The sequence below is a fragment of the Zophobas morio genome, unplaced genomic scaffold (genome assembly GCF_036711695.1).
Source record: "Zophobas morio isolate AGI-343-1 ecotype UQ-CSIRO unplaced genomic scaffold, CSIRO_AGI_Zmor_V1 ptg000017l, whole genome shotgun sequence".
NCBI classification, from domain to species: domain Eukaryota; kingdom Metazoa; phylum Arthropoda; class Insecta; order Coleoptera; family Tenebrionidae; genus Zophobas; species Zophobas morio.
The window spans coordinates 9399858-9419358 of NW_026972122.1; the positions used below are offsets into that span (position 1 = coordinate 9399858).

At 35.1% G+C, this 19501-nt stretch overlaps 3 protein-coding genes across 10 annotated transcripts in view; 2 read left to right on the forward strand and 1 right to left on the reverse strand.

The window, feature by feature from the left end:
* The first annotated feature begins 326 nt into the window (after positions 1–326).
* LOC135129911 (uncharacterized) lies at positions 327–1758 on the forward strand. The gene is made up of 3 exons (XM_064057178.1): positions 327–387; positions 456–1412; positions 1541–1758. The coding sequence occupies exons 1-3, from the start codon at positions 327–329 to the stop codon at positions 1756–1758; spliced, it is 1236 nt and encodes a 411-aa protein (XP_063913248.1).
* A 402-nt stretch (positions 1759–2160) lies between these two features.
* Positions 2161–12482, forward strand: LOC135130676 (microtubule nucleation factor SSNA1-like). Of its 4 annotated transcripts, none has more exons than XM_064058108.1 (3): positions 2161–2376; positions 2445–2644; positions 12195–12482. In XM_064058108.1, the coding sequence occupies exons 1-3, from the start codon at positions 2310–2312 to the stop codon at positions 12324–12326; spliced, it is 399 nt and encodes a 132-aa protein (XP_063914178.1). In that variant the 5' UTR covers positions 2161–2309; the 3' UTR covers positions 12327–12482. The 4 variants fall into 4 exon arrangements, with proteins under 4 accessions (XP_063914178.1, XP_063914180.1, XP_063914179.1 ...); XM_064058110.1 differs by lacking the exon at positions 12195–12482 and adding an exon at positions 9797–9947 and having other exon boundaries at positions 2162–2376; XM_064058109.1 differs by lacking the exon at positions 12195–12482 and adding an exon at positions 2700–2898 and having other exon boundaries at positions 2162–2376.
* The window catches only part of LOC135130675 (centrosomin), an 85226-nt gene continuing 68707 nt past the window's right edge, over positions 2983–19501 (reverse strand). For 2 of the 5 annotated variants that reach the window (XM_064058105.1, XM_064058103.1), the window contains exons 3-10: positions 16136–16326; positions 15913–16083; positions 11831–11962; positions 10868–11713; positions 6342–6419; positions 4141–6291; positions 3580–4096; positions 2983–3529 (exon numbers count right to left, since the gene is read on the reverse strand). In XM_064058105.1, the coding sequence (XP_063914175.1) occupies positions 3288–3529; positions 3580–4096; positions 4141–6291; positions 6342–6419; positions 10868–11713; positions 11831–11962; positions 15913–16083; positions 16136–16326 (4328 nt within the window). In that variant the 3' untranslated portion in view covers positions 2983–3287. Of the gene's footprint in view, positions 3530–3579; positions 4097–4140; positions 6292–6341; positions 6420–10867; positions 11714–11830; positions 11963–15912; positions 16084–16135; positions 16327–16378; positions 16688–19501 lie in introns of those variants that run through there. The other 3 variants (XM_064058106.1, XM_064058104.1, XM_064058107.1) reach the window with 3 other exon arrangements.

The following is a 19501-nucleotide window of genomic DNA, read 5'->3' on the forward strand; positions in this document are numbered from 1 at the left end:
CGCTTGGGCTCTCCGATTCATAAATAATTGCAAAAACATAAATAACAGGAATATTGAAGCTTTCTTAACGTCCGAAGAATTAAAAGAGGCAAATTATAAAATAATGCGGTTAATACAAAAAAATGAATTTGTCGAAGAGTTAAAGATTTTAGGCGAAAATAAGGTGCTTTCGAAAAAATCAAGATTATTAACGCTCAGTCCATTCGTTGATCAAACCGGGCTTATAAGAGTGGGAGGTAGGTTACAAAAGGCATCTCTCTCTTATGATATCAAACATCCGATTATCCTACCGAAAAACCACCACGTTACTAATTTATTGGTCAAATATGAACACGAACGGCAATTGCATGCTGGTCCACAAGCAACATTGGCAGCACTTCGCCAAAAGTATTGGATAATTTCGGGAAGATGTACAGTACGCAAAATATTACATCGTTGTCTGAATTGTTTCAAAGTTAACCCGACCATACCTAACCCCAAAATGGGCGATTTACCAAAAGACAGGGTCCAATTTGGCAGACCGTTTTTATCGGTAGGAATCGATTATGCCGGTCCGATGTGGATTAGGGAATCGCGAGGCCGCGGGAAACGTTTAGCCAAAGCGTATATAGCTATATTTGTGTGTTTCGCCACAAAGGCTATTCATATTGAATTTGTTCCGGACTTAACAACTACCGAATTTCTGGCCGCTCTTCGCCGATTCATCGGTCGACGCGGACACCCTCGCGATGTCTATACTGACAACGGGACTAACTTCGTAGGGGCACGTAACGTACTGAAAGAATTGTTTCAGTTCTTTAACAACGCAAACAAAAATATTATAGCTAATCAGGCCGCCCAAATGGGTATTAAATGGCATTTCTTACCTCCCAAATCCCCGCACATGGGAGGATTATGGGAAATTAACGTAAAGGCGGTAAAAACTCATTTAAGAAAAACAGTGGGCAACGCCCATCTGACTTTTAGCGAAATGTCCACACTTTTAATACGCATTGAAGCATGCTTAAATTCAAGACCTTTGACCCCCTTATCGTCCGATCCCAACGACCTGAGCATCCTAACACCCGGTCACTTCCTCATCGGAGAGCCATTAACTTCCTTTCCAGAATACGATGTGACGGAGGTGCCGATTAATAAACTGTCCCGATGGCAATTAGTAGAAAAAATTCGCACGCATTTTTGGCGACGCTGGAGTCGCGAGTACCTAACGCAACTGCAAACAAGATCCAAATGGCAGAAACAGCAAGACCACCCGGACGCGCTAGTTGGGTCACTCGCGCTCATTATAGAAGAGAATGTACCATCTCTCACATGGAAAACCGGACGGATCACGGAAATTCATCCAGGGGACGACGGTGTAGTGCGGGTGGTAACAATCAAAACTGTTCATGGACTCACCAAACGCGCCCTACGTAAAGTGTGTGTTTTACCCATAGACACAAATTAGTGTGCGATCAATTGACATTACGTATGATGCGAACTGACTATTTATAGGTGTTTTTCACGTTTAGACATTTTGGTACAATTTTCAATTTTCCAGGCTACCCTTCTAGGCCAGCCAGTCGTAATATGTTGAAGGACGCACCTTCAAGAGGGGAAGTCATGTGTGGTACCACCCGAAGTTCTCGGCTGCTCGGCTCTCGTCGGGTGTTCGGTACCACCCCCAAATTGATTCATCACCGCCCTCCTGGACGAACGAGTGGCGGACATAGAGTCACCAACAACCCGTCAACGGGCACGCGTCGCGAAAACACATAAATACTTTCATCATATAATATATATATTGACATGTACATAATAATCAATAAATCGTTGTTAAAAGTGCACGTCGTTCCACAATTAATAATCACTACAGTTTCCACAACACCAATGTATTCTCCATTGTGCAATTTGTGCAAGAAAATAAATTCAAGACTCGGTAGAAAATAATTCTCAAACCATTAATAAATTTTCTCCATCAAAGTTCCTTTATTTAGAGATTTTTTTCTTAAATATCTGCAACAACAGTCGAAACCATCCAGATCATCAAAATTAAATTTATTTCCACCCTAGAATATTACCGAAGTTGACAGTATCTCCTTTAAGACCAATTTTTACTTTAGCTAGTGACCCTGTTCCAATTTTGAGTGGTGTCACAAAAAAATTGCTTAAATGACATTATTTTATAATTCCCGCCAATTCGCGCAGCCGCACGCTATTGGTTGCCACATACCCACACCTTCCATTGGCCTAATTTAAAATCAAAACAAAGTTTCTCCAGCAAGATCCAACTTCAAAATTTAAAGTGTTGAAAACCGAAACAATTTTCCATGAAACGTAATAACATGTCTCAACATGGTGCAACACTACAGACATACAACCAAGAATTAGTAAAATGTAAGTAAATGACGGTAATAAGTATCAAGGTGGCGTCCTTGGTGCAAACCTTAACCTACAAATTTAAGGCCTGGAAGACTTAAGAACAAAAAGAAAGGATTTATTGCAAGTGGTCCAGCAGGAAGAACAGGAGAAAGCAACCATTGAAAAAAACATCGAAACTTTACAAGACAAACTTTCGGGCGTGTGTGACAATCTGGAAAAACATAAAACACTATGTGAGAGTTATGATAGGACGATACGCGATACTGAAGCCGGATTTAAAAAGGTAACTATTGCTAGATGATCACTGTTGAACGTTTCGTTATGTTGTGTACATGCAGATTTTAGAGAGCAGCCATTTGTTACTAAACTTAGCGCAACAGGAGGCTACTAAGCTTAACGTTTTCAACAAAAACAAACCTAGCGGTAAAGATAATCAACCATATCATTGACTAGGACATAAATCTTTAAATTTTTTAAAAATGAATATTTGAAAATTATTATTCTGTTAACACCATATTTTAATATAGAATTTAAAAATTCTGTGTAGTATGACAAACCTTGATCCACACTATTTATTCCTGACACTAATAAGAGAAGAGGAGGGATGAATAAAAACCAAAGTTTATACAAAAATCAAAAACTTAGTATTTCAAAGTTAATATTTACAACTTCTTAAAATATACACTTATATCACAATACTGTTTAAAATTCAAACGAATTTCTTAAAAATAACACTTAGACTACAACTTTATTAACAATAAACTACGAGAATTTTGTACACTCTTGGCACAAGAAGACACAGGAAATATCACATTCCAGTCATTTACGTCCTTAAATTAAAAAACAATACAAATAAGAAAGAAAAATGGAAAATAGTTTTTACTACACTTAAATACATACAAAAATTAATATAAATAAAGTGACGATTACTTTTTGTATACATCAGTCTCTGAACCCGAATCTAAATTGGCTTTTGCCTTCCTTAATACCTGACTTGTTTTATGAATTTGTCTGCAAATGGTTTTCTCCACTTGCTTTTTCCGTTGATTGGCTAATGTCAACTGGGTCACCGTTTCTTCCAACGCTCTCCTCGTCCTCAATAATTTACGTTTCAAGTCGCTATTTTCATGGGCCATTTCCATGGTTTTCTGGCAACAGTGGGAATCATCTAAGACCAAAAAATCAGTAATGTAAAGACCAGAATACTGTGATACTCACCGCAATTAACCGACTGGGCGTCGTTATTTTCCACGTCTAACAAATTACTCATTGATTCAGTCAATTCCAAAGTTTGCAGAAGCGGTCTCTGCACGTTCACGTGAGTTTCTAGACTTGAAAATCTGCCATGATCGCTCTCTATGCCTAAGTCTGGTGAAGAATTAGCTTCATTCCGTTCAATGTCGAAGTTTTGATTGGGCATCAATCGGTTACTCAGGGTTCTAGCGCTAGTTCTAGCATCGTCTAACAAGTGATCCTCTGATAAGTAACCCGAATTTTCGGAGTGCTGGCGTCTGAACGACACGATTTGATTTACGAAATTAGGTGTGTTTGGTAGAGACACAGACGCTGTTACATGATCTCCACAACCAGCTTGAATTTTCACGAGTTTGTTATGAAGCTCGGCGTTTGAGGATTCCAGTTCGCTCACGCGCACCTCGAGTTTGGATTTTTGTGTCTGCAGCACGCTCACTTGTTTCTGGTGGTTTTCACGCAGTTCGTACAACTCGTTTTCGACCTTAAAAAAAACATGTATTGTTGTTACAAGTGCGAGATACTAACCTGATCGAGCTTCCGTCTTGTGTCAACTTCCTTCAACGAATTTCTGTTGAGTTCTTGCTCTATTAGAGCTTTTTCGTTGGCGAGTTTCGTTTTTTCGAGCACCGCTTCCGAATATTGTAAAGTAGCGTTGTCTAAGTCGCTTCTTAGAATGTTGAATTTGTCTTCATATTCTGATAATTTAGTGACGACTTGGTCTTTCTCACGTTTGATTGTGTCAATTCGATCTTCAAATACTTCGATTTCGTTTCTTAGCCGCTCGATTTCTTCAATGGCTTCCTCGACTCGGCACTTTTTCACGTAATTGTTTGCGTATTCGCTGTGTATTTCTTGGATGGTGATATGAAGCGACTTAATTTCGAGTTCGGCGTTGCTTTGAATTTCGTTGATCTTGGTTAAAGATTTTTCCTCGAGTACTTTCAAGCGTCTGTCATATTCGCTTTTCAGGCTTTTCTCTAGTTCGTTCATTTGTTGTTGGACTTCGCGCAATTTCGCTTCAGCGATTTTCATATCATTCGTCGCTATTGTGGCAGCTGCTTCCGCTTCTTTGACCGCCTCCAAAGCGCGCTCTTTTTCCGACTCAATTTGAGTGAGCATTTCTAGAGATTCAACATTTTTCTTGTCCAAAGTCAAAACCAGTTCTTGTTTTTCTTCCTCCAGTTCTTTGATTTTCGTTTGAGATAGCTGGACTTCATTTTCGGCTTGTTCTTTTTTCTCTAGCGCTTCACTTAGCTGAGTTTCCGTGTCCCCCAACTTGATTCCTAAGTTTTCTATTTCTTGGCGAAGTTTCTTGTTCATTTTCGTAACTTCGCAGAAGGCTGACTGCTTCTGGTTTAACCTCTGGTCCAAGTCACAAACTTGTTTGTGCAATTCTAAAATGGTGCTTCGACTTTCGGTTAATAAACCTTTTTTCAATGATACTTTGGATGTTCTGTCCACATCTTCGTCTTCAGTCGAGTCGGTTGAAGTATTCGGCTGTATTTTTTTACTCGAGACTGATCGGTTGCTGCCTTCAAGAAGCCCCATTCTAGCTCTTGAGACGGAACGATCGGGCTCAGACCACGCTTCCGACTCCGACTGGTTGTCGCTCTTGTACTTCAGCGTAGTTGAAGTCGTGTTCAAATTCGATCTAGCAACATCTTCGTCCTTATCGGAAGAACACTCAGTGTAGTTCGTATAAATGTTAATTTTGTTCAACTCCACATCCCTCAATTGGAGTTCGTACTTAAGATTGACGATCTGCTGGCGAAGCGCTTGAATGATCAGCGAGTTGTCTTCCTCACCCTTCATTTGAAGGTGGCTTTTGAACGTAAGACTGACGTTCGTCGGGACTATACTAACCCGATTTTCTTCTCCAGCGTCGCCTTCATCCTGCGCTTTCGATTCAACATCGTTCAAAAGACTTGAAATGTTGGTCAGTTGTAGCAGGCTCTGCTCCGGCTGGAGGATCATACTCATCGTGAACGACCTGGACAAATCGAGACTCTGGTCGATAATTTGGCGCAGTCGCTTGTTTTCGCTCTGCCCCAAGAAGCCCAAAATCGACTTTTGCTTCAGCAACGAGTCCAAAAATATCGCCAGCTCTTCCAGTCGGGTGCTCAAGACGGCACAAAGTTCGTTCGCTTCAAGTCGCAACTTCTCCGACGTCTCCAATTCGGTTTGTAGGTGATTTTCGATGGTCACGTCTCCACCGTCAAGGTCGATATCAAAACCTAGTTCGGAAATTTTGTCTTTGATCAAACCCAACTGCTCGTCTTTGGTTTTCAAATCGTTCTGCAACTTCTCGATCTCCTGGTCTTTGTTCTCGAGCAACTTCGACGCTTGTTTTTTTTGGAGTTTCTCGATTTCGCGGTTTTTCTCCCACAGTTCGTTGTTGACGAGTCCCTGCAGGTCGCAGTTCTTCTTAAGCAACTTTGTGTTCAGTCGCTCGATTTCTTCCTCCTTTTCTTTGAGTTGTTTGACGTAGTATTCGAGTTGCTTGTCGGTGTCGATTTCACGAACTACCCCGTTTTTGTCTTGGGTTACAGTTAACAGTTCGAACTCCAAGTCGACGATGTGTTCTTCCTTTTCCTTGATATTGTGCAACATCTCCTCGTATTGTTCTTGCAACATCTTCATCTGATTGTCTTTTTCGGTTAACGTCGCAGTCAGTATCTGCAATTTGAGTCGTAAGAAAACCTCTTTATCGTTTCTATTTTACAAACCCTATTCTTCTCGTCCAGTTCGTCAGTCAGAGCTTTATAATGCTCAATCAACTCCCCGCTTTGTTCGTCCATTGAATTCTAGTGAAAACACACAGATTTAGTGAACACAAAGAGAGACAAAGACACAAGAAAATAAAACCAAAAACCAAAACTTGCATGCTTTTATTGTCGAACTTATTACACACATCGATATTACAATCAGTGTTTACTCACTAGAGTCCGTCATCATCATGCCTAAAAAGCAAGCTAACAAGCGAATTCCACAACCAAAAACTACACTATAAGCTAATACAAATATCTAAATACGCTACCTTTTTGGAAGAACATATGCAAGAAAACATCACTATTACATTACTGTTACAAAAATAAGCTTGCTCTTGTTTTTCTCATTTTTATTGGAATTGTGTTCATCTGATAGCGAGGGAAATGATGACTGGGGTTGAGAAACATGAAGTGAACTCGGTGCTATTTGGGTAGATTTATAAATAGATGAAGGCGTGTTATAAACATTGGCTCAGTCTCGCGCTAAAGCTTATTCACACAAATCGGACAGAGATTTGATATTTACGAGCATGCGCTAGCATTGTGCCTAAAAGCCGCAGTTGGAATGTAAAAAAGAAGCATTTTTGTTAAGTACATAATGAGAAGGAATGAGGAATGGAAATTTTAATAAATAAGCATTAAAAAAATCAAACCAAAAGCAACAAAATTTTTGCTCGTTTGTGATTATATTTCAAAAATCGGGTCAGTCGTCCGGAAGAATGTTGTGTAAGCCATATGGCGATTTTATGTCGTTTTTATGTTCATAAGCTCGTCTAGAAATGGTGTTTATGAAAGATATTTTGACGAGATATTTATACATTTGATGGTCCATTCCGATGTTGTTCCACCCATTACACGATGTAATATTTCAAATGAATTCACAGAGTGAATTAATTTTTAAATTTCGATGGAATTATTGGAATGTAAGTGAAAATGAAATTTATTATGGTAAGTGGTGTAAATGTCCACAGATATTTATGACAGTTCTCAGATTCCGAGTACATAACTTCGGAATTTTTGTTAAATATGCAAGCTATTTCAATTGAGTAAAGGTCTTTCTAAAATTAAAAACATATTGACAATTCTTTTTTACAAACTTTTCCTTCTGAAGAATTATTTTTTTTTTAATTCTAGAATTTTTAATATTGTTAACTATGCAAATAGTACACGCTGATGCTGTGAAAAGTTATAACGTCATTGAAATCATTTTTTTTTGTTGAAATACTATTATCAATTTTTTTAAGTAATTAATAAAGTGAATATGAACTTTTAAATAAGGTTGATCATAAAAAAAACACTTAGTTATAATAATTTTGTGAAACTTTATATTTTGTAAATTGTGTGAATTTAATACTTAAAACCACTGTTACTACAATATTTGATTTGATCAAGTGTTATTAATTTTTTTTTTTTCATACATGTTACAGTTTTATTTATCTTTTCCGAATTTTAACTTCACTTTTGCATTATATTTACTCCATACACTTAATTTGTATTCCTCTTTTATTGTGAGTTTATACAAGTAAAATAAAATAATAAATATGTAATACTGACAACATTAAATTCATTAATTTTAGTTGCACGAACCCACCATTAAAATTTTCATTTAAAAATAGTTTTCATAAAATTAAATGACCATTTCAGGACGCTTATAATGTCTTTAAAAAACACAATACAAAATATCAGTCTTATAAAAAATGTGTCAGGGGTTTCATTCTTGACTTTTTTTCAACTTTGTTCTGCCCGTTTTCATTACAAAACACCTTCTTACGTGACGAATTCCCTGAAATTTAAAATAACCATAGAATGAAAAACTACAACAATATACCGTTTTTTTCGAGTCAATATTATGAAAAATATTAATAAAATAATGGGGCTTAGTACGATATACTGCATTCCACTTGGGAGTTGGTAGCATAGAAACCCCTTACGAAAGTTTCTGATTGGTACATGAATCTGCACAATTTCTAGCAGAAGTCTAGTGTTAAAATTTGATTTTTATTGTTTAAAATTTCGTTAAAGGTTGAATTTTAACAATAGATGCGCAATCACAAATATTTTATGATAAATGGTACTGTCGGTACCCAGCAGCGAGAGGTATTCGCCTCTTCGTAGCGGGTTTCCATAATCCCATAAACGCTTAGAATAAAGTCGACAAAGACCAAAATTTCTTGGTTTGATTACAGAAAGTTTTGAAATCGAAACTAGAACTTTTTGAGATAACACATACTCTAGACAGATTTTTTAAACAAAAATTGGTCCGAAGTTATTTTGACAAAACTTGAAATGCAGGCAAACAAATACAGATTCTTCGAAACACTATAAAATTTAATTTTTTATGGGTACGCCCGCACGTTAAAATAAAAATATAGACAATGGAGCATGCTATGCGTGTGTTTCAAGTGATACAATTTAGATTTTTTTTCCAAGAATCTGGGCGTCTAGGGTAAAATTTGCCAAGGAAAAACCATAACAAAATTTTTGTCATTAATTTTTTGGGAGGATAAAAACATAAATTTGAACCCTAAAAGGTTTTCAAGATTTCAGAGCATTCGGTTTTGCACTTTCGGAGTTAATTTGGAGACCCCTTTTTCATATTCTAGAGATCATGATATGTCGAGCAAACATGAAATTAGTCATTCGCTCGAAGGATCTTGTTACAATACTTCCTTAGCCTTCCGTGGGAAGTAAAAAATGGTGAATATCGCTTTTTTGAAAAACTATAAAATTTGATTTAAAAACGAGTGAAGGACTTTCGTGTTTTCTCGACGTTTCTGACCCCTGGAGTACGAAAAACTAGATCACCCGTTTCCGGCTGTCTATCGTCTGTCTTTCGTGTTATTTTGCAGATAATCTCAGAAACTAGCAGACCGATTACTGTCAAATTTTATCTTAAGAATACCGTCTAGCTGGTAAAATTTCAACCAAAATTTGTCAAATTATCAAAATTGTGCTTACTAAATTTTAAATTTTATAAAATAACATACTCCTGAATTTAGATTTAGATGATTTATGAATCCGTTTTGATTTTTATCGTAGACATCTACATTTTTTAAATGAAAATTTTTATTTTTTAAGAATTTCTTATTGATTACTTGAAAAAAAAATGAATCAGATAATTTATTTTATTACGTATTACACTGAACATATCCAAATTGATATACGTGTCTTTCCTAAAACGTTGATGACGTGTAAAAAAAATCGTCTTTACTATCTTTATTTTAACATAAAGAAGTTATCATAAAAAATTAAATTTTCAAGTCAAAGTTTGTAATTGTTCAAAAAATCTGGACTTCTAGGCGCGAGAAGTTTTGTCTAAATAAACTTAGGCCGACTTTTTGACGGTTCTGTTCAAGTTTTTGGTGCAAACAAGTGTAATATTACGGTATACAGTGTGTCCGATTTTTTTTTAGGTTTTTGGTTATTGACAACACTGCCATGAATTCGCCCAAATAAAATTTATTGCCGATGGTTTCCTACTAAGCCAACTGAACGTGAAACACCTTATAGACTGCAGACATCCTATTAGACCAATTTTTTCCTAATTTAAAATGTAGAAGGAAAGTTATTTTTTATCAGTTTGCTTTTCTTTACAAAATTTTATTGACAATTTCGAGGTCCGTGTAGACTTTCAATATTTCATTTTTTATGCCGGTTACCGTTAAATGTTGATTGTAATTTTTTATATTCAGACCTTTATTTTTTAGGAAGCTTAATTAATACTGAGTTACTAATGGAATATGCGAAATTTTTTCAAAGGTGCGGCAGTTAAGTGAGACAAGAACAACAACAATGATGGAAAAGATATAATTTCAAAAATGCATGTTATTTAAGAATTAGATTTGCGATGATAATAAAGGTCATAAAAGGCAAGAAATAAGTCTGTTGTTATAAATTTTAATTTTTGTATGAGAAAAGCTCATTGTAATTTAAAATTGAGATAAGAATATTCTAAGAATGTTAATATAACTCTAAGAAAAGAAATGACACAGTATTCACGAATTACAATGAAACAGTGGGACCAACTGTTCAATCTCTGTAAACATGTTTTATTAAAATACGCGATATCAATAAAATAATAATAATAATAAAATATATACATCCATCAGACACGATAAAAACCGACGTTCTTTTATTACCCTCTGAAACACATAATCTACATCTTAATACAATCACAGAAAAATTAAAGCGCTCAGTATCCACAAACGCCATACAGCAAGTTTTGGTAGACATTTTACTTTGGTTCGTTTTTCACAATTCGGCAATACACATTCTCAACGTTCACCAAATTAAGTGTTTCTAAATACTTAAACCAACGTGTAGAAAACATCTCGAACTCGACCTGTACAAACATTCGTGTTTATTATAAAGAAAATGTAAGCGTTACACTAAAAAAGAAAGCCACCTCAAACATGCAACGATCAGGCAATAAGTCAAAAACGTCGTTTACCGTCCCCCTTCAAGAAGCGTTTACATCTATATACCTCGTTAGGCGTGCGGCTGTCGCTGGTAGACACATCCGATCCTCCGTTCCCCTCTGCCTTCGACTTGGACGCCGCCTCCTCCAGCTCCTTTTCGAGGTCGTCGTTCCTCTGCTTCAACGCGACGATCTCCTCGTTGGTCTTGTTGCGCGAATCGATCATGCTCTTGATGATCTTACATGCCTTCATCTGCTCGGCCTTGAGTTTGACGATCTTCTGGTGCTGCGAGTCGCGCTCGGTCTTCATCTGCTCGATAATATGTTTAAGCTCGGTGACATTGTCAAAGGCGAAATTGACAGAGGGAGAAGGAGAGGAAGTGGGAGTGATTACCGGCGAAGGGATTGTTGGAAGAACGAATGTGTCTTTTTGCGGAGATCCAGGAGATGCTGCTGGTTTCTGAACTGAAAATGAATCGGCATCAGTATTTCCGGATCGCCGGCCGGGACTCTTAGACACCACAAGTTCCTGGCTCTTCTTCAGTTCGGCCAAGGAAGCTTCCAGTTTGCACTGAAGCTCGGCGGTTTTCTGGTCAGCACTGGCTTTGAGCTTCTCGTAGCGCTTGCGCTCTTTCTCTAGGTCGCCGGCGGTGAGCGACTGCCGCCGACGCAGCTCTTCGGCGTCCGCGGACAGCTCTTCCACGAGCTGCGTCTTCTCAAGCAGCCGCTTGTGGACGCCCTGGTACTTGGCCTTGGCTTCGTCCAGCTGGCACGCGATCTTTTGGAGCTCTCCCTCTTTGGAAGCGAGTTTTTTGGTGGCTTCGTCCAGCTGCGCCGCCAGGCTGCCGATCTGGGAGTCGTTTTGGTCCATGATTATCTGGATGGCGGCGCTGTTTTGTTTTTCTTGGCTCAGCTGAAAACAGAAGCACGGTTTAATTAGCACAACACTGAACGCACAACTGACACATAGAAAAACAAGCAAACAAGAAAAACCGACACCAAAAACAAACAAGAGGGAAAAAAGGAGTACCTCTTCTTCCAGCATATTGATTTTTTCTTGGAGATGTTTCAGCGCACTGTCTTGTGTATTGATTGCTTCGTTTGACATTAATTCCGACTGATAACACTTCGATGACAAAATTTCGCTTTCCGCTTTTAAGTCCTTGAAGAGAAAAGTTCAAAATGAAATTTCGTAATTACTGGTGATTTAAATACAATTTGTTGTAGAAAATTTTGTATTTTTAATTTTTTTAATGTACGAGTGCGTGAAGTGGAAATATTTTCAGAAGAACCAAATAAAACAACTCGTTCTTCTCATTGCATTTTCACTATATTGTCACAAAATTTTGTGGAAGTCTTACGATTCATATACATTGATGGCTGCTTTATTTTAGCTTTCTAAAATGATGGCAGAGGAAAAGCACAAAGTACCGAAAACATGTAAAGGAGCTGCAAAGGAATCAAAGAGGCCAACAATTCAGAAGGCAAAGTCTAAAAAGTATGACTTAACTATGCAGAAGCTTTGAACTACAACATTACGTTATTGGAAAATATTAAACAGAACAGAAACAGTACAGCTTGTATATTAATTTTTTTCTATAATTTAAAATAAAAAAACATAGTATAATGCAGTATTCGATCGTGGTTCTGAAAAATTTAACTGTTATTGTGAGTTGAAGTGGTATTATTTTGTTTCAGTTTTTTACATCTTTACATTCTCCTTTTTTCCTTAAAATTAGTATATTCAATGAGGCGCCGACATAAATATTGCGAGATTCCTATACAACTTGACATCCTACTCCAAATGTTTAACAACCGATGTTTTATGTTATTTTCAGCTGTCGGCTGGAAACATTAGAGGGAAGAGAAACAAAAATCGCCCGTCTTCTGGCAACAGGTCTAAATACCGCACTACTGAATTTAACTTTGCTTTAAAGTGATTTTTAAAACAAAACATAAATTTAACAAAATACATTTTACGTTTACAATTATTTTCAGAAAGCAGGAATTCTTGGGTTTAATTTTAGAAAAAGTAAACACCACGATTTCGAGTCGAATTGATTTCTCAATCAAATATTTTATACTGCAACGAACGAAATATATATTTTTGTTTCACTAAACGGGTATTTGTAGTTTTTTTTTTTTAATTCATATCTGTAGTTAAAATTATAAATTGCAATTACTAGCAATTTACGACTTCAGTTACTATTTATAAAATCATTATTTAAAAAATAATAAATCTATTATAGCATACTAAAAACAAAAATAAATAAAATTCTGTATTAGCAAAACATACTTCCTTTAGCAGCAACTCAAATAGGCTCGTTCGCCAAATTTCGAGCTAGTTTGTTAATTCATTTTTAAATTAATTGTAACGAACAACGCATGCGTTTTATTAATTCATACTTGTATATTATTGACATTTCCACGTTGTCAGCTGTCATCGATTACATTTTAGGTTAACTGTAGACATACTTCGTAATGTCTATTAAAAATCAAGGCCAACTTGATGACTTTTTCAATTGAACACTCGATATGTGTATACAGTAAAACTTTCACTTTTCAAAACAGTGAAATTAAAACTTCCTTAAACAGAGTAATCAATTAAACAAACGAAGGACGGAAGACAAATGAAAAAATACAGAGACAATTTTTTGAGTTATGACTGAACGTGGATAAAAAATTCGGCTTAATAACATTTTTGATATTTATGTTAACAAATGACATGTTAAGTTGTATACAACTGAAGTGAAGTATAGTTATTATCGATATTTTTTAAAACTGTAAAATTTTTAGCTACCGAAAAAAGAAAATCACTAAAAAAACAAATAAACAAAAAAGATCAAAGCAAGGGAAAAAAACGATAAATCTGTTCGAATACCGATTTACACAATTTATTGGATATTCAAACAATTTTCTATAAAAACTACATATTCTAAAAATATAAAATGACAGTTTTTGTGCACTGTTTCAGAAAATTTGGAGTTTGCTCAAGTTTTCATGACCATTTTTTTAACGGGATTTTGACGGCACGGTGTAAAAGTTTCACTGTACTTTTTTTTCAAAAAGTTTAAAAATACTTAATAATTTTTAAGGCGTATTCCTTTAGGAAAAAGTAGTTCATATTTTTGCAAATTAGAATTACTTGTTAAAAGTATGAATGTTACAGGATGATCCAAAAGCCACGGATAAGATCGATGGAACCTTGTTGAAAAATAACTGAAGAACTCTAAAATAATGGTTAAAACAATGCCTCAACTAAACTTTCGAAAATATATAAAATTTCAAAGTTGAAGGAAGAATTAACTTCGTAATTCGGATCTGTTTTAGTGTATTCTCTTATTTGCTTGATTACGATCCACGTATTAATTTTTTATCGTTAACAGATGTGATTTTAGCTAATTTTTATAAATTTCAAATTTTTAATTAAGCTCACATTAAAATAGATCAGAATTACGAAATTAAACAATTAACTTTGAACTTTATTATTTTCAAGAGTTCAGATTTTTTTAAACATTTTTTTTTGTTTTTTAGTGGTTTCTCTACAACGTACCATCTAGTGTATCCGTAATTTTTTAATCACCTGTATATAAAATGGAATAGTAAAAAAATATCTGAAATGTTAAAAATGTGAGTTTTACAACATTGAGAAAAGAGAAGACAAAAAGGAAAAAAAAGGAATGGCAGAAGTATCGACTTAACAGCAAACCATAATTGGAAAAACTGAGATTTGAAAACATTACGATTTAAAAAAAATCTATGAATTTTGTTAATCGCGATTTTTTAATTTTTATTTAGTTTTTCAATTGCTTGGAATTGAAACTATGAAAGTAGCAAGAAAAATGGAAAGTTACGCGTTTTCTTGCTTTTCATTATGTTTATCAAATTTTTTTATATTTTATTTTTGCGAGTTTTGAGCAATAGAGAATTTATTTTCATTTAGATTGCTAAATAGTAAGTGTTATTTATGTGTACAATGTTTACTCGGATATTTCTAGTTAATGTTTTATTGTATCTGCTCTTAAAATAAAAAACTGGCCTACGGTATCAGACGGAACTTCCCTTGCCCCTGTAGTATACACTCCAACAAATACAGTTTCTTCGAAAAATGGTAAAATTTGATTTTGCGAAATTTTATTTTTTCTATATAATAAATAAAAAAATAGTTAAAAATCGAGGCGGATTCATAAACCACAAGTTTAGAAGTACGTTGTTCTATAAAATTTAAATAACATTTACTGTACACAATTTTTAGATGTTATCAAACTGTTGATGTGCATGACCAACAAATTTTGGTTAGTGGTTTACCATCTACACGAAATTCTTAAAATACAAATAAAACTTTACAACAATCAGACGACAGACAGACAAACGGAAACGGGTGACTTATTTTTTCATACAGTAGGGGTCATGAAAACTCGAGAAAACAGTAAAGTAGTGGTTCGTCGGATGGTCTTTACCACAATTGTTTCCTCCTCCTTAAAAAAGCCATAAAAAATTTGAAAATTGAAAAACTGGTTATAAAACATAAACTAGACTAGAAAATATATAGTAATAAAAATCTGCTTTAGACACTTGATCGTAGCACGATTTTATTTTGAACTCATGTAAATTTTAATTAAACGGAATAAAAAATTACTGTATTTTAGATCGGCTAACAATATTTTCTTGAAATATCTGAGTGTTTTCATTTTTCGTTCATGGTCTACTGTTGGTTGTCCTGTACTGGTATTAGTAACGAAATTATGAAAATTCAATAAAATAAAATCAAACTTTTCGAATTTCGTACAAAAGTATGTTACGTTTAGTGCTAATGACATCAAATTTGGTGTTTTCTCAATCATATTATACACCTTGTATACTATAATTGTTATAAACGCTCGTAGTTGGCTTTGAAACGTGAAATTTGCCGCTTCGTCGTAATGATCGATTACTATTCACATATGCTAACATAACCTAACTTTCATAACTGTGAGAATGTGTTCGCAACGGAATTCCTTGTAGAATGATCTACTAAAGCATCAACTCAATCAATTTTATATGACCTTTTTTTGCACAAACTGCTTTTATTTGAGACGACCGGACGTAAATTAATACCAAAAAGCTACTTACAAGTAACTGGGACTTGAGATTTTCGATTTCCTGATGACATTCCGTTAGAACTTCATCTTTGTCGCACAACAACTTCTTATGTTCTTCATCTTCCAGTTCCATCGCTTTTACCGCTTGACATAACAGATCGTGCTTTTCTTGGACCTCTTTTCTTAAACTTTCGACTTCGACCTATCCAAGCAAAACATGAAACTTTTTGAGAAATCGCGACCCAACTACTCACCATAAGCTCTACATTCTTCTTAACTATATTTTCTTTATCTAAATTAAAATTAACACCCATCCTCTCTTCTAAAAAATAAATCCTGAGTTTCAAGTTAAAATTCTCCTTTTTGAGGTTGGCTAGCTGCTCCTCGAACTCTTTGACGGACCTGCCTCGCATCGGTCCGCTGGGCGAACGCAGACCCATAGAATCTGAAAGAAAAAAAGTGACAGCGTCAAAACCAGACCTGACCGAAAAATTCACGATTGCTGTCGCTAGCGGCTTCCATGTCTAGTTCTTCGCACGTGTCCGACGTGTCTGTCTCCCGCTCCTCGAGAATGGTGTTCTCAATGACTGCTTTGAAGTATTCTCGAGCCATTTCGGTGTTCGCAAATACGCTACTGTGCCAAGTGCATCGACAACGTAATTTTTATCGGAGAATTGAGGCGTTGGTGAATTTTATAAAGACCCATGAAATCTTGTGGTAGACAATTTACGGACAATTTACAATGGAGACATCGAAATATTCAAGTTATGTGTCAAAAGTGACGTCGAGTGAGAAAACAAAAGGGCTCATCGTCAACAACGCGGTTTTCGCCAACTTTACTGTGCGTTGGACTTTGAATTGGCAGAGGACAAAACCCATAAGCAATATGTGTTATTTGAGAGAAAAATTCCACCAAAAGCGAAGCTACAGACTATAGCGTAAAATTAACTTTCGAAAATAAAAAATATTTGGCACTTGAGTTGGCAAAAACATTTGTACTTGCGATTTAAATTTGAGATATTTCGGACAAAACACATCAGTTTCAACAATCTAAGTAATACTTGTTCACTGAAAAGGTCAAAACAGGTTTTGTAACAAAATATTGTTTTTCAGTTAAGAAATACACACAAAAATTGGATTTTTGACTCAGTACTGTCCATTTATATTACTTGAAAAATATGGAAATTCAAGAAAAAATGCAAAATACAATAAAATTGTGCTAAATAAAAATAGAATTTGAGTAACAACGGAAGCGGAATGACAAAGATTTTATGATAAGATGTATAAAATCGATTTCTTTATGAAATGGATGAATTGTTAATATGTGACAACACGGTCGTTAAGTTTTTCTAATAAAAAAAGCATTGCTTCATTCGTTGTCAAGTTAAGTTGAAATAAATTGTCGGCATTTACTTACTCATATAGGTAAGGTTAAAATCACGTAATGTTTACGTAAGAAACGAATACTTTACATTTTTGTTTACTGGCTCCTTTAATGTTTTTCGACGTTTCATGTCCCCCTAGAGTAGGGAAAAATAGGGTTTCCATTTCCGTCTGTCTGTCTGCTGACTGTGTTAATTTTTATTAAACAGATATCGTTCGAAACCATCGGAACGATGGTCAAATTTTATATGTATATTAGGAATATCGTGTACCTACATGGTAAACCCTAACCAAAATTTACCGAATCATCTCCATTAATAAAGTGACGACGTCCCCTCAAAATGTTTCATAGGAAGAGTCGTTTTACACGTTACAGAATTATTCCGAAAATTACTAGCAAAATTAATGTTAGAAATTTTGCAACAAACATATTCACCATTTCCATGGTAGAGTCCGTAATAAATTGCGCAGGGGTTCATAACATTACCTTTAGTTTACGTTTTGAACATCTGTGCAATCCTTTAAGGACTCTATTGTCAAAATATATAATATTTTTCTTGTAAAATTTCCAACATACATTTTGGCACTAATTTTCGGGGCAATTCTGTGACATGCAAAACGGCTTCAAGTGGAATTCACATGTTATAAGGTAACTTAACATATTCCTATACTTGAGGATTATGAATCTGCTTTGAGGTTTTTTTTTAGCATTTAATGTGTGTTTTGGTAACATAATGCGTTCGAATTAAAGGCAATGGCAGAGTATGGGTGAGTATTATTATTAAAAATTAAGGAAAACAAGCTCTACAAGAATCTCAAAAAAATATACCGAATGTCTGGAAAATGGCGGATTAACTCTTCGTTACGCTCTTTACAATCAATGCTAAGTCTGCGAAAAATAGTAAAAAAATTCCTTCTCACATTTTGGTGCAGTTATGATTTTAAAATTGTTTTTTTTTTGCTACGTTTAACAACTAAACAACCCATTCATTATCACAATAACTAGTAATAAAACTTAATTAATATATTTCTCTCGCCCATGACCAAGTTTAATTACCATTTCAGTTAAAAGGTACAAAGATATGGTTGTGTTGTTTTTGTAATTAATAATGTGATAAAATTCCATTTGACAACAATGTTTGACGTATCAAAAATTTTCAGAGTTTTCAAAACCCTACGTTTAAAATGTTCGCAAGGTAATTTTAGGTCCCTAGTTTCTATTTTCGGATAAATTTAAAGGAATCTGGTGTTTTGTTGCTGGATGAACTTGAAAAAATCTTTTGAGCTTTTAGTGCTTTATTTTTTATGAATTTGAAAAAGTTTTGAGCGCCGCAGTGTGTTTTTTTATTGGGAAGACCCTTGGTACCCATGGTATATTATTTGAGAGCCCATATTTTTAGAAAATTCTGCCCTGACCTATTTTTGGGACACCGTTTTTTTTTTAATTTAAAACAATCTTGAGGATATAGGTATTCTTGTTTGGAAAGAATATGAAAGTCCTTTGGACTATATTATAATAATTAAATTTTTTAAAGGATACGTCATTTGCTAAAATCATTCTTATCTCAGCAGGTACTACCCCCAGCCGCCCGTCCTCTATTTTCTTAGAGAATATGTCATTTGCCAAAATTAGCCTTAACAGGTACTAGTCCCATCCACCCGTCCTCTCTTTTCTTAGAGGGTATGTCATTTTCCAAAATCGATCTTATTTTTAGGAAGTATGTACTAATTTTCCGCCCACCCACCCTTTATTTTCTTAGAGGGATCTAATTTGACAAAATCAGTCATATCTTAGCAGCTACTGAACCCTGCCACCCACCCTCTCTTTTCTTAGAGGGTATGTCATTTGCCAAAATCAGTTTTATCTTAGCAGAATCTTATTCAACCTATACTACGTTTGAGCATTATGTAGGTTTGGGTTTTTGAAAAAGAAATCGACTTGTTCTTTCCAAATAAAATGAGCTGTTTTTAAGTGCATTAAACAGGACATTTTTTATGTCTTTAGTGACATAATCTCGGTATAACACTTGATACCTAACTGATTTGTTTATTTGTTGTTTATAAAAAACTTAAATTCTTTTTGAAATCGACTTACGAGGTAAGTTTCTAAAATGTAGTGGGAGTTTGTTAAAAAATTTGATACTGAGATAATTGTTTCTATACTGACATTTGATGAATTCTAAAATTTTCATGCTCTACTACTAAAAAAAAAATTGGTCGAACACATAACCAGTAGT

What these genes read in the sequence shown, in the direction of transcription:
- LOC135129911 (XM_064057178.1), top strand. Translation starts at nt 327, where the DNA reads ATGAACACGAACGGCAATTGCATGCTGGTCCACAAGCAACATTGGCAG. An exon ending in TTGGCAGCACTTCGCCAAAA is followed by an intron (nt 388 to 455) that starts GTATTGGATAAT and finishes ATTGTTTCAAAG; the next exon opens with TTAACCCGACCATACCTAAC. An exon ending in ACTCACCAAACGCGCCCTAC is followed by an intron (nt 1,413 to 1,540) that starts GTAAAGTGTGTG and finishes TCAATTTTCCAG; the next exon opens with GCTACCCTTCTAGGCCAGCC.
- LOC135130676 (XM_064058108.1), top strand. Translation starts at nt 2,310, where the DNA reads ATGAAACGTAATAACATGTCTCAACATGGTGCAACACTACAGACATAC. An exon ending in CAACCAAGAATTAGTAAAAT is followed by an intron (nt 2,377 to 2,444) that starts GTAAGTAAATGA and finishes TACAAATTTAAG; the next exon opens with GCCTGGAAGACTTAAGAACA. An exon ending in CTGAAGCCGGATTTAAAAAG is followed by an intron (nt 2,645 to 12,194) that starts GTAACTATTGCT and finishes GCTTTATTTTAG; the next exon opens with CTTTCTAAAATGATGGCAGA.